Raw genomic sequence first — 14,794 nt, 5'->3', positions numbered from 1 at the left:
ATGCTACTCACTTAACTGACCACTTTTCTTCGATATAGCCAACCGTTTTAATAAAATATTGGTAAATTAATAAATATTCCTGTTTATTAAACTTCAATCGAGATATTCCTCCAAAACTGATGGGCTAGTCCGTTTGAGCAGACAAGTAATCCGATATGATGATGAACCGATCCCTCCTTTCTCTTCGTACTTGAAATATTGAAAGATATAAAAGCAAGGGAATTTGAATGATTGAACTATTTTTATGCTATATATTTTTTCTCTCTCTTTTCTCTCGCTCACTCCATCTCTTATTTTGAGCAACATGACGAGAAAAGTTTGTGAATCACTGACCAACTTTATTGCCAACGATAGTGGAACCCAGCGCCAATGAGCGAACATGCAGTAATTTTGTTTCTCACCGACGATCAGTTGGCTCGCGAGGGTTGAAGTGCTGCAGTGGCGTTTTCGTCGGCGTTTAGTAACCATGTGTAGGTAAACGAAAGAGCACCTGTATAAATTAGTGGAGGCTAATAAAATAATTCGTAAATAAAACAACATAAAAATTATTTTAGTGCAATTTAAGAAACACGACAACGAAATTGATAAATTTTTAGTTTCTTGCAGTGACTAACAAACACAAATTGACGAAAGATGCTTCAAAGAGCGTGAAAAGTTTTTAAATGAACAAGTGTGCGTTATCAATCTGCGAGGCTGTGATAAGAGATAAGATAAAAGTAAACGGTATAAAAATTTGTGGAAATAAAATATCACGGTCATAAAAAGAAAAGTAAATGTAGAAAACAATAAAAGCAAAACCAAAAGTTAAGCATGAAGTAATTGGAGCCATTGAGCGGTGCTTATAAACATTTCAACACATATACATATATACACACATCTGCATATATATAATTAATTACCTGTGTATATTTGTACATAAAGACGAGATAACGGGCGCACAAATAACCCACTGCCGCTGAAAGTATTTAGTAGAGGAGACAACCACCGAAAAATCTTAGGCTAGTGAGTATTCATACATACATACACAGTTGCCTTAGCAGAAAACAGTTTTAAAGGTGAAATTCGAACTAGCGATATCTTAGAAGTAAAATTTTAGGAAAATTTTAATATTTGTAATTTTTAAAAGAAAAAATAAATACATCAGAAAGTCAGAATTGAAATGTTATAAATCTTATGTAATGCAAATTGGGCAAAACACCTAATTTATGTATATAAATATCCCCCATAACTATTGGATTACTAATAACATGTCAGCGTGCAGCAAAGAAAATGAGCCAAGAACAAAGTAAACTTTGGGTTAGAAGCGCGTTTAAACGAAACAAAAAGCTGCATTAAATAAAAACAGGAACAAAGCGATAAAACCCATTAAAACTGGATAAAAACAAAAGACGAAAAACACGTTAAAGCGCAGAGAAAACTTCTGGAGCACACACATGCACTCACACATACACGTCCATAAGTGACTAGTTGACACTGTGGTGTAAAGCAGTGGGCTTCTGTTAAGTTCAGCTAATGCAAATGTGAAAAAAGCAACAACAATAACAATGAAGAACGTGAGAAATGGCAAAAAATAAAGAAAAACTAAAATAACATGTGCAACTAATTGCTACAAGCCACCAACAACAACACACACGCATTAAGCTGCTGATATACATGCACCTACATAAACCTATAAGCGCACGGATCACACGCTGATCTTTGCAATTGTTGTTGCACTAGCATTTCCATAGTGGATTTGACTGATAATGACCGCTGAGGCGGGTTCCAAATGGATATTCTCAAATATCATAGAAATTTGCGCTTCAGCAGCTAAGCATTGGGGAGCGCCCATACGGCAATAACTAATTGCACTTACACTTAGCTGATATACAAATATTAGGGTGGTTCGATTTAAAAAAAAGTAAAAATTCAAAAAAATATATTAGAATATACTCCTACTTTAGGCCTCACCAATGGGAGCATAAAAACTAAGTTATAAAAATTATAAAGGAAAAATTGTTTTTCAAAAGTTCATTATTAGTTTGGTGGAAATTAACTTTCTTATTAAAGAATTGTTCGCATTTGCGTTAAAAATTGATTTTAGATTTTGAATTATTCATATGCTAAGTTGGTAAATTTTATTCTACAAAAATTGTCCCACCCTAATGTGCATATGTAATTGCATGTGATCCCCATCGGCCTACACGTTGACTCCGAACAAATAACGCAGAGCTCTCAGTCGAAACAGATGTTTCAAAAAAGGCACACAATTACGGGAGAATTGTCATGTGCAGCGATAAATTTACCTTAATATATACATATATTTAGATTCACATGTGCTAATGATAAGTAATAACTGCACAAATGAAACTCCAGCGTTTGTTCAAGTGCATTTAATCGCTAGCTTTTTCGTGGAAGACTCAATTTACTTATACTCAATAAATAATCAAATATATGTTTACCAAACTAAAAGATGGGTTGCCACATACATGAAAATTTAAAAAAAAAAAAGTTAAATGACGTTAGTAAGTCGTCACAGCTTACCTTAGCGAGTTGTCCCTTCTCCTCTGTTAATGACAATGACATCGAAAAATTGAAAGACACATTGCTTAGAATTCTCGTGTGGCATCAGAGAATCTCAACATCTCTGATGGACCGATACCTTTTGGTTAATGTTTTGGGTATGAATAGAGTCAATGCTAGACTCGTAACAAAAAAGACTTCGAGTAGAGATCGCATCTTAGTTGAGGGTCCCACATTTTTAAAATGTATCAAGTATCGGGACGTGAGTTTATGAATATGACGTCCAAACTGTCTAACAAACAAAACCAAACATCGCTAAAGGCACTGAAGCTACTGAAGACCAAAGCCAAGGCATGCTTCTATTGGCTCAAGAGCTTATTTCAAAAGTGATAGTAAAAATGTATAATATCTTGTTTTTATATGTCGACAATCAGGAACAAATTTGGTATATGTATATCTGTATATTATAGTTTCTATATTTAACCCTTATTTAGAATCGAGTCTTAAACCCCTTTAGGCATTCAAAATTCCTTCGAACAACAAACCAAAGCCACCATAACCACAAATATGTTTTGAAATAACTGTAATTAGTGAACTGACTTAATGGTAATTGGCAAAATGTCAAGAAAACGAAACAAATTATGTGTTTTATTGCCAAAATGAAAGTAAGGTGAATTCCAAAGCACGTTGAATGATTAGCTGAAACCGTTGTTTGGTGGCAGAAGCAACAATAACGCAAAAGCAAAGCTTGAGGTATATATACATATATTGTCAACTTTGAATAGTGAGAATCATAAAAAATTAACAACTCAGAGTTTTAGAGACTTTTAGTAGATTCATATAAACGGATCCTCAATATTTGAAAAACAATATATTTACATTCATTTTTTCACATTTCTTATTGACTTTATTTTACGTTTTGTTGTTTGGTGCTACTAGTCAGCACTTCAATAAAATTCATGCAAGTACCATACCCACCTTTTCGAAAGATTATAAATACTTTATGCACCAAAGTTGCAAATCATATTTACCACGCATATGCACATACACATACGCTTTACTTATCAGCTGTTGTTGTTGTTGCCAATTGGGCGTTTGCTTGGCGAAAAGTTACTTAATTTTACAATTGAACGACTTTAACAATTTTATTGCGTGTTTCATGCACAAACGCATGCCTGTTCAAACATATTGATATCTGTGTACATACATATGTATGTACATATACAGATGAATGTGATTGAATCGCAGAAATACAATTTAACTGGAGCAATGGCAAAATTATATACACCAACACTTCCTGGTTGTTGAACAAACCATTGCTTCAATATGTTTAATATTTGTGCAGTTGTATGTATGTATAGTACATACTTATATACATATCAACATAATTATGTGCACTTAATTAATTTTTATTTTATTTTTTTTGTTTTTTCTTCAGATTTAATTTGGCTTGTTTGAACTAGTGGGAACATTCATAGATTTGCAACCAGTCCATTTCGAGCTAGTCGTGAACTGATTCTTCTTGAACTGTATACTTCTTAAAACTAAATTTTTAATTTAAGTTATCGTTTTAACAAAAGAACTTTTAAATGTTTATTAATTTTTTTTAATTTTAAATTAATTAAGTTTTTAAGTTTAAAATTAAATTTCCATTTATGTACGTATATAAGTACATACTCGTATTTCTTAATATCGAGGTGGATGTCCACACGTTTGGAAATTGTTTTCTGGTGGGGTCACCACAATTTCTCTAAGACCCTCAGTTTTTGAGATTTCGTTCTAAAATTGTGCACACGTTTCTTCCCAAGAAGCTGCCCATATCCTTTCAAGCGGCTACACAAGTCTAATTCTTCCAAAAACTAGAGATAAAATTCCGAAAAGCAGTCGTATTTGGCACTCTTACTTCTCTTAGATTTTTTTCATGCCTTTGGTTAAACTAATTCCGCACAGTGTAGCCAATATGTAGTTATGTAGACTGCCTAACCTCAAAATCCACTAAGATACGAGCTTAAAGATTTTTCATTAAAAATCTTCTAAATAATAATTGAAGACCGCTTAATAGATTTTTAGGAGCTTTTGCGGATCCTTGTCAACAACTTACAAACTAGTCAATATTATCTCGTGTATAAATATTGTTTATGGGCTGTTGCTGGTAGAAGAAAGCTTCCTAACTGACTTGAAAGCCCTATTTTATTAGTCACGTTTCCGCCATTCTCGTAATCTCTTATTATATATCTATTTATTTCTGCAAATTCTATTTATTATTAAACTGAATCTTAATTAACCCTGAAATTGAATTCAATGGTCCATTACTTTTAAAGAAGAATATTAAACTATTTTTTGCAGATATTTTCTTAGAATAAATTATGAATATTATGACACATTCATACGTTACAGCTAATTTTAGTTATAATTCTAAAATAATCGGCAAAACCAACGTTACAATACACGAAAAAAATTTATAGAGTTTGCTAACGGCTCGTAATCAAAAAACTTTTATATAGTAAGTCATTCTTCTTACCCAAAGTCAAGTAAAGAAAAACTGTGAGCAATCTCTCCACCGACTATATTTGTTCTAGACTTCGTTAATTTACAACGAAAACTGCATTAGTCTGCTTTGAAATTATGAAAAAAAAATATTTTTCCCTGGACGTACCACAAGAGTAAAAAAATATGTATTACAGCGCCACCTGTTGTCAGTTTTAGCTAATAATCACTCAGAATGAACCCCTAGAAACAAAAAACAGTAACATAGTTATATACCAAAAATTTTCTAAAAAACTTCATTACTAAACGAGTTTTACTAAAATGACTAATTTTTTTTAACAATTATTTTGGGACTTTTTTATAAATGATTTTTTTCTAATAAAATTTTGAAAAGAAGTTTATAATAATTTTGTATTATTTATTTTACAATGCAATCTTAATTAATTTTGTTTAATTTCGAACCAGAGGGAGGTTCAAAGTTTTACAATAACTTCCATGAAATAAATACATCTGAAAATGCACGAGCAATTCTCATTGGGTTCATAAAGTGCTAATGACGTCAGAGTAAGTGATCGCTTTTTTATACTTTTATGCTCCATTTAGGTGTTAGCGTGTTTTTACGTGCTTGTTCCACCGTTTTATTGCCGGCTCCCAGTGGTCATTAACATCGGTGACTCAAGTCGAGCTCATCAAATGCTTGTAACTTGTGACTATTATACAGACAGACATATAGTGTGACAGTGCATACATACATGTATTTTCTATATTTGACATTGTTTTTGTACTTGAAATACATAGTTTGTTATTTTAGTTGTATTTCCATTGTTTTACAAGCAACATGCTGGCGCATACCAACATTCATATTTACATATAAATAAATGCCAGCCGCTTCACGCATATTTTAACTGCTTATCTGCCACATTCATAGACTTTGTGTGATCGCTGATGCCACTGTACAAAACAATAACAACAACAAAATACAATGTTTTATTATTTATTTTATGGTTGGTGCCGCCACAGTTGCTTATTTCCGATGTGTCGCTGTTCCGAGTGCAAGCAACAATGCGCGTAAGCAGCGCTGTCGGCAGCAGCGCCGGCAGAAAAACGGTGACCGCAGCAAAGCGATCGCCACCAAAGCAACAAGTATGCCACTAACAGTACTTGTAGTAAATATTTATATTTTTACCTCTCAAAATAACAAAGTAAGCCATGGGAAATATGCGCAGTCAGCGTCGCAGCCGACGAAACGAAGAGTGCGCGGCGCTCGCGGCAGTCGCTGATCGGTTGCCGCTTGTGCTTTTGCTCACCTGGGCGATCGGCTGTAGGCGCCGGCAGTTGGCTACAGCGCTTCGCTGTGACCTCTCCGAGCGTGCCCACAGCCGAGTGTTAGCCAAAAAGCAACGCAGAAGTCGGAAGCAAAGACGGAACACCAATTCAAACGGGCGTGTTGTGCGCTGCGGTTGTTAAGCCGTGTGTCTGTCTCGTCTGTGTTTATTTCAATGCTCAATGGGACTATGCATTTCTCAGGCAATTGAAGATCGTAAATTAAAAAAAAAAAAAACTATGGACACAATAGAATTGTTGTTTAAAAATAGATAAAATAAATAGTTGCTGATACAATTGTGTGAAAAATATTGTTGTTAAAAATAATAAAACAATTGTGAATACTATGGACTAATCAGTCTGTGATTTGACTGCCGTGTGCGTGACGATCTCAAAGTTCATATTTGGTAAGAAATGTTATTTTTAAAATAAGTGGTGGTAAATGGTAGCAAATAATGACTTTTAAAGCCGTATTTAAGTTAAGGATGTATTTATAAATTTCATATTGACATGTGAGTGATATAGAGAGAGATAGAAAGAAAAAAATTGTTCAAATATAAGTCAAATGCAGTACTAGATATTATTATTGATGAACTAAAGATGGCAAAACTTCGAACTCAAAATGAATTTTTTTCTAATAAAATTTAATAGCAATAGATCAGCTTTCGCTATCTAGATGGTTTTCTAACTCACACCACATGTATTTAAAAATATGTATATCAGCTTTACATATGCCCACATATTTACACACATACCATATGTACATACATATCTAAGTAGGCGCGTATTTATATACTCGTAGTTACTTAAGTGTTCAGTTTTCAAAACAAGTGATAACAAGGTAACATTCATTACAGTTACTCATTGCTCAATAAAAGCTATTCTTAAATTCAACAACGTTTTTGATAATGTGTAAATGCTTGTATTAGGGTGGTACATTACCTGAGCACACATAATCGACTCGGGTTAACTGTCCAATTTTAACATAGCTAAATCGATTCAGCTAATCATGCTAATTATTTACATATATATGCATTAGAGCGGATCGATTTTTTTTCTACAAAACCGCTCATGCGGTAAATGTTCTACGGATTATTCTGAACATGAACTATGAGTCTAAAACCGGTTTCGAGTCAATGGTTTTTGAGGCGAAATTTAAAAATCTGAATAATCGGTTGAATGGGGGATATGTGATATGGTTGTCCGATCTGACCGATTCCGAAATAATCAATATATTAAAATGCACCTAAGCATTAAATTTCATCAAGATAACTCAAAACCTGACGAACAAATTTTTATAACCCCTAAAAACTATAAAGTGATTTTAGTTCCTGATTTTCGTGATAATTTTTGTTTATAAATATTCTCGAAATATATATTCAGAAAATTATTTTTAGCCTCATACAACTGAGTTTTAAGTCCCTATATACCAAACAAACCAATGACTTGTAAAATCTTTCAAAAAAAATATATCTTGCTCTTTAAAACTAATTTTTTATATTTTTTTTTAACACAACATTATATTTTTGGATACTACAACTTTTGCCATTATATACTTTACAACATCTGGGTTTTTTTTAATAATATTTTTTTATATTCCAAGACTCTATAATTATATTAACTTAATCACTTACTAAATGTGGCCACAGTAATGTCAGTTGTGTGTAAAAAAAGTTAAAGTTAACAATTAAGAAAAATAACCAAATTGAAGAATATTTGGCGATATTAAGGAAGACGCTTATAAAAACATGCGATAACTGAAATAATAACCATTTTTATTTCTATTTTGCTCATAAGTTCCATGAAATTTTATGAATTGATTACCAATAATTTACTTGGTAAAAAACTATTGTGTATACATTTCGGCGCCATCATATAATTTTTATGGCTTAAAACTAGTCTTCAGCGCTACTACATACATATGTACTCGACGAGTTACTTTTATAAAAAAAAAAATTTTAGAAGAAAATATCTTTTGTTATTTACATTTTATTTTAAATATCAAATGGGCCACATTGGCGAAAATACTCATCACACACAAAGTTTCTTAGTGCTCGTTAAGTATTTTTGAATAGCTGATTGCTAATTGTTCTAAAATGCAATAACCTTACAAAATTAGAAAGAAAATAAATATAATTATTTAATTTAATCTTATCTTAAAGTAGTGTTTACCGCTATTTTTAGATTTTTTTATAGATAACAACAACTTTTACTACGTGTACCGTAATGTTAAAGTTATTTCTGAATAATTTTATCTGTGAAGATAAGAATTAAAAGTCATTAATTTTGTTAACTTCATCTTCATGCCTCGTTGCGGTGGAAAACTGAGAAGCGTAGACAAGTAGGTATCTAAAGTACGTATGTATTACTTATGTACATATGTAATTAGATGATATAATATAATATATAATACACAATGTTCATGGCAAGCTAAATTCTTAACTACAGACCAATTGTATTTTGAAATTCGTCTAGACTTTAGACAGATCCCAAAATATTGACACTTTTATTGCATTATAAAAATATTTATAAATATATTTTTCACCATTTAGTAATTGTTAACAATATTTAAGAAATGTTCTATAATTAACTTTAAAAGTCTTTGCCTTGTCTTTAGTTGTACTTATGCTTAATAATTCCATTAAAATTAATCAATTTATGTCATTTTTATTTGCAGTTTAAACCTTGACTTAACACATCAATTTGCAAGTGCAAAAGCAAGCATAATTCTTAATTAAATTATTGACTTAAATTCTTGTACTATAAAATAAAACAACACCATCATGACATCTACACCCGCAACCGATTTGGAAGCGCAAGTCAACGTGGAGGATCTGCCATTGACATTCAAGGTAATTCAAGTCATTAATTTTAAAGAACTAAAATAAGATACTGTTCCTTGAGTAACTAAGGAAAGACCGAATTTAAGGCCTATTAAATCTGATAATATGGAATATTCCCATCAAATTATTTCGACTTTACCGATATTGATCAGAAACTATGTTCCAGCTTTTGATAAACGAAAATAGACTTTTTCTGGAAGTGTTGTGACCCCGTATGATGGCAGATGTTCCAAACAGTTGCAGCGTAGTAAAATCCTATGTTATATTCCCCTAACACCTGCGCTTTAATTACGTTGAAATCTCTGACTCACCTCCTCCTCCGACGTTAAAGGGTCTCTCCAACACATTTAACTATGTTTAATTTTTGTGGAGCTGTAAAACTCTCTTGTACTTGTTGTAAGAAAAGCCTAAGTAAATCGAATTAATTAAAGTATGAAAAGCTACGGATAATGTAAGCTTCAGAACATATTTCTGAGAAAGCTAGGCAAATCCCATCGACGTAATACAGAAGGTGTTCTTTTGTTATAAAAGTCGATTCCAAGGTCATTTTTATTATGTCCGTAAATGCTGGATAACAGAGCTGACAATTAAAAAAATGTTAAAAAAAAATTACCAACAAAAATAATTTCGTTAACTTCTATCCTGAGTGCCACAGTCTTGCTAAAAACAAATTTAGGGTTCGAAATAAATTCTGTGTCGTAGGAAAAGCTTACTTTCATGAAGATATACTAGGAAAATACATATACCGTTATAAAATTGTGTCTCGAGTCGACTTCTATATAATAAGCGTTTATAAATTTTAAGAAAGCAAACATCTCTTTTAGGGCATGGATCTCTTCTCAGGTTTACTTGCAAGCTTTCAACAATTACTATTTTCGGTATCGGAACGATTTTGTACTCAAATTATAAAATAAAGTTTCGTAAATATTATTTATATATTAATATACGATCATAAACCACAAAATAGTACAAAGTAATCATCTAAATTAACTGAATTGCCAAAGCGTGTAGATAAATCGAGCTAAAAAATCAGACCGGAAGTGCGTTGATGGCCACAAAATTAGCCGTATTTTTTATTTTTTAATATACTTTGGCTTTTAAATATCAACAAACAATTATCTATGAAAATTGACCATTCGCATATTCCATATTTATAGTAATAAATATATATTTTTACTCACTGAGATATACCATGCATATAAGCGAAAAGCTTGTGAAATTATAAATATACATTTATTAAGTACAAATGTATATAACCATGCGAAGAGCCACTCAATGACTCCATCCACAGGGCTCCCTTGCGACACACATCGCTGCACATTGAAATTTCGTCGATAGCGATTACGAGCCCATGCTCGCCAGTGTACTCGCTATCTAAAACCTTGTGCAAACAATTGATTACAAATTATTACTCTTTATTATTTACATAAGCTTGTAATACTATTCTAGACTGTTGTGGGCTACTGAAATTCGAAAGGTCCGTATGTAAAGCTTTCTTTACATATGTACATATATACATACCCACATACTACCTCTTCACACTCCGTCCGTGGTATTTTATTATTTTAGTTCTATTTTCAAAAAAAAATTGAAAAACTAAATATTCGTGTTAGTCTGGCAGTCATTCGTGGAAGTGCGCTCCGTTACATCCGGTAGCTGCGCATGCGCAATGTTCTGACCAGTTACGGTCTGTATGCAAATACATACAATATGAACACTTTTTCAGTGCTGTAAACATAAACAAACACGGGTTCGTAAATATTTACAGTTCCTGAACTTTCCAATGCAATTAGAGACCATTTGGTAAAGCCCGAAATTTCGGGATTTCAAAATAGTAGCGATCAAAAGCATACTCATCGTTTTTTCCGACAACATACTAATCTATCAAAGCAGCATTTTTAGTTTAATTAAATTTTAATTGCATGGGACATGGTCTTGAACTCTCATTTCCGAAGCCCTGTCACTCCAACATGAAAAACAATATGTATACAAAAATCTATTTCATCTTTTGATTCATCGAAGATAAAACTATTTTGGGGTCAAAATATTTAGAGTTCATTGCGCTAAAACGCCCATTTTCGTCGCATCTGTTTTAACCATCACTCTTAAAATTTTTACATAATACTCTTCCTGTAACAACTTTTCTTAACTTCCAGGTCAAATACATCGGCTCCGAGGTAGCACGTGGGTTATGGGGTATTAAATTCACCCGCCGACCGGTCGATATCCTGGTGGGTGTAGCCAAGAATCTACCCGCTAAGAAAGTTTTACCTCAATGTGATCTCACAGTATCAACCGATGGTGTTAGCATCGAAATCATAACACCAAAAGCGAGTGTGAATAATTGGAGTTATCCGATAGATACGATTTCGTATGGTGTACAAGACTTAGTCTACACTCGAGTATTCGCCATGATTGTGGTAAAAGACGAACAACATCCGAATCCGTTCGAGGTACATGCCTTCGTGTGCGATAGTCGTGCTATGGCTCGCAAGCTGACATATGCCCTAGCGGCCGCATTCCAAGAGTACTCACGACGCGTTAAGGAATCGGGTGAACAATCGCCTACTGATAACATTACGCCACACCGTCAAAAGTTCGCCATCGATTTGCGTACACCCGAAGAGCTACAAGAGGGTGCCAATGAGGAGACGGAGGCTTAGATGGTTCGTTTTGTTGGTAACGTGGCTTGTTTATATGAATATATGCATATATGCTGAACTAATGTTTTTAAAATATCTCTTACAGTTATGGAAGAAATACCCACGCGCCCATGAAGTGAACCGTTTGAGAAAAATATGCATCACACGATTAATTATAAGTTAAGGTTTTCACTATGGACTTATTTTTTTGTAGTACTTAATTTATTTCCTCGTTATATAATAATTTTTTAGGCCAAAATCATTGTATTTAAATTGTAGGTACTCTTCCACACGCTCTGTGGCACGCTCTGTGGCAGTCGGCTTGCGATAATTTTCGAAGTGAATCCATTCAAGAACTAAATCCCTTCTCCAAACGATAACTTCAATTAACATTTCCATCCAATATTATTTTTCAAGGGTGAACTCTTTCAAAAAACTAATTGATAAATACTGAAAACACCCTTCAACAAGAAAGCTACGATAGATCACTCTGTACATAATCTTACAATCTACACCATTCCGCCCTTTAAAATGGAAAGAAATATAATCTATTGTTAATAAAGAAATACAATGCGACCTGTGTTCTATTCCACCTTCTCCGTGGACTCTCACACAACCAGGTATTTTGTCTTTTTTCTATTGGCTGCAACAAAAATAGGAGCTGCAAACTTAACTTCGTTTCTAGAAAAGTTTACATATTACATCTTTGAACCTTTATAGATCATTCCCTTCGTAATTTCGTAGTTCGCAGCCAACGCCTGTTCCTCTCCGCTTTTTTGTTTTCTGATAGTTTTGAAACTTTCACTTATGAAACGTAAATTTAGTAATAATTCAACTCATATTCTAGGAGAAAAGAACTTCCTTCCTTCCTTCTTCATGGCATTTGGTTACCAATAACCCTTTTGAGAAATATTACTTTAGTTTGAAAAATATATATCAATAAAACGAGATTTACAAAAGTAAACTCCTAATACTTGATTTTTAAAAACTGAAAAAACTTTCGGCGATCCCAGGTATAGAGTAATAATATAGACAGACGCTGCTTTATAAAAACCAAAGTATTTTTAATGTGATTTTAAGGTTTTTTACATTGTTAGATTTATGTTGTAAAGGCAGAACTTTACAAACGAGCAGATTAAATAGTTTGTTAAGAAACCACAATTTCTAAGTTAAATTTAAATAAAAAGTATTAGAAAGCGTTATATTTAAATTAATTAAAAAAATTTAGTGTTTTTACAAAGAAACTATATTTGTACATAACTGCACTTGAACAGATTTTCCCCTGATACAGCTAGTTACCCAAAGTATAAGACAATTTAGAGTACGTAAAAATATAATTATATTTATAAAAATTTAATTATTTTAAACCGAAACTATAATTTAAAACAATAAGTATGAAATAATTGATTATGAAAAAATATTGTAAAACGAGTGTCCAGTTATATTGATCCACCAAATTTGCTGGTGAGAAAAGCAAATTACAGGTATAACAATATATTATCATTGCAACGATCACTTTATTTCAATTATCACAAAAAAAAACCTGAAACAAAATTTTAAGTTTCCTATGAAATCAACAATAACTCCTTTTTTTGTTATAAATATCGTAATTAAGAACCTTATAGGCAAATTTTTGGATAATTTTTTTTATTGTAATTACAAAAATTCTTACTTCATTATATTAGCGAAGGAGTTTTGAAATATAGTTTAATAATCTAGCGCTAGGTCCTAAAACGACTTTAAAAATGTGTATTAAACCATTTGTGTACTTAATTTCATGTATATTTATATATGTAAATGTATGGTATCTTTGTATGTAAAAAATTTCTAGACTCTACAAATATACACACAGTATCCAATGTTATTCAATGGCCGTTTTTGACAAACCACTCCGCAACCGACTATCGGTTAAAACACCGGTTAATTACCCAGCAGTGCGACTAAACATTTTTGTCCCAATTGACAATTATAACTGAAATTCCTGTGTACGTGCGATCGTTCATTTCTTTCTTACGCAAAGAGGTTATAAGTTGTACGGTGTGTTTAAATATATTGGAGCTTCGGTAGCCGTGACTTGCTGGGCTGTTGAAAAGTTCGAATATATTTCTTTTATACTATTTTTTTAAACGTTTTCTTTTTTTCAAACAAGCCCCCTTTCCAATGTGATTCAGGATACTCCTTAACTTTCAAGTCCAAAAAGTATTTATTTTGATTTTGAAATTGGAAATGCAATTGATTTTCTCAATTGTCCAAAAAATATTTTTGCAAATGGCGAGGAAGGCATCGTTGTTTCCAGCAATTTTGTGCACCTATCTGAATCGAATAAATAGAACACTTATCCCCAAAACCTTGAAACCGCCAAAAGTTCGACTTTTACATAACTTCGAGTTCATACGCAAAAATCGGTAATTGGTGTAGATATTACATATTTCATGGACAGTTTTTTCATCAATAAATAGAAACCTCTCTAATACTAATACATAATGGTCAAATTTAAATGGACTGACAATAAAACTACTTTTTCAAAGGCTTTACTGAAGATTGTTTGCACTCAAATAATTGCGCTCGTTATAAAGTAGCGACTCCAAACAAATTCCGCAACATTTTAAACGATTTCTTATCCATTCCATTTCGTCTATCGATTCCCCTGTAAACGTAAAATTTCAATCGAATTCGTTATCCAATTTTTTTTCATGGTTAAAACCGCTGGACAAACTTTCGCGTCTTGTGGAGATAAAATCTCTCAGTAACAGAAAAGGTAGCAATGCAGGTGAAAATTTTTTATTGATTTGGTTTGCGTGATCAGTACGGGTAAAATTTAATCTTCTTTATTAATGATCGTCTATTAATTCTCATTTAATAGCTTCGAACACCTCTTAAAAATGCATAGAATTATTGCCAAAAAATGGTGACTGAAACATACTTGTAAGTATTCAATGTAGACTCTTTAGTTCGCTTAAAATTATAATTTCCATAAAAAGTCGACATTGCTTATAA

The 14,794-nt window shown here is 32.5% G+C and overlaps 1 protein-coding gene across 8 annotated transcripts; it reads left to right on the top strand.

Annotated features, from left to right (window-relative positions):
* The first annotated feature begins 477 nt into the window (after positions 1 to 477).
* LOC120777473 lies at positions 478 to 13,309 on the top strand. Of its 8 annotated transcripts, XM_040108800.1 has the most exons (5): positions 507 to 524; positions 597 to 1,002; positions 8,990 to 9,164; positions 11,312 to 11,834; positions 11,904 to 13,309. In XM_040108800.1, exons 3-4 carry the CDS (start codon positions 9,096 to 9,098, stop codon positions 11,816 to 11,818), a joined length of 576 nt encoding a protein of 191 aa, XP_039964734.1. In that variant the 5' UTR covers positions 507 to 524; positions 597 to 1,002; positions 8,990 to 9,095; the 3' UTR covers positions 11,819 to 11,834; positions 11,904 to 13,309. The 8 variants fall into 8 exon arrangements, with proteins under 8 accessions (XP_039964739.1, XP_039964740.1, XP_039964733.1 ...); XM_040108805.1 differs by having other exon boundaries at positions 478 to 1,002; positions 11,312 to 11,821; XM_040108806.1 differs by having other exon boundaries at positions 478 to 1,002; positions 11,312 to 11,830.
* Positions 13,310 to 14,794: the final 1,485 nt, after the last annotated feature.

This window comes from Bactrocera tryoni, chromosome 5 (assembly GCF_016617805.1).
Source record: "Bactrocera tryoni isolate S06 chromosome 5, CSIRO_BtryS06_freeze2, whole genome shotgun sequence".
Lineage (NCBI taxonomy): Eukaryota > Metazoa > Arthropoda > Insecta > Diptera > Tephritidae > Bactrocera > Bactrocera tryoni.
The sequence above is the reverse complement of the archived record's forward strand: the minus strand, read 5'-3'. Positions and strand labels throughout refer to the sequence as shown.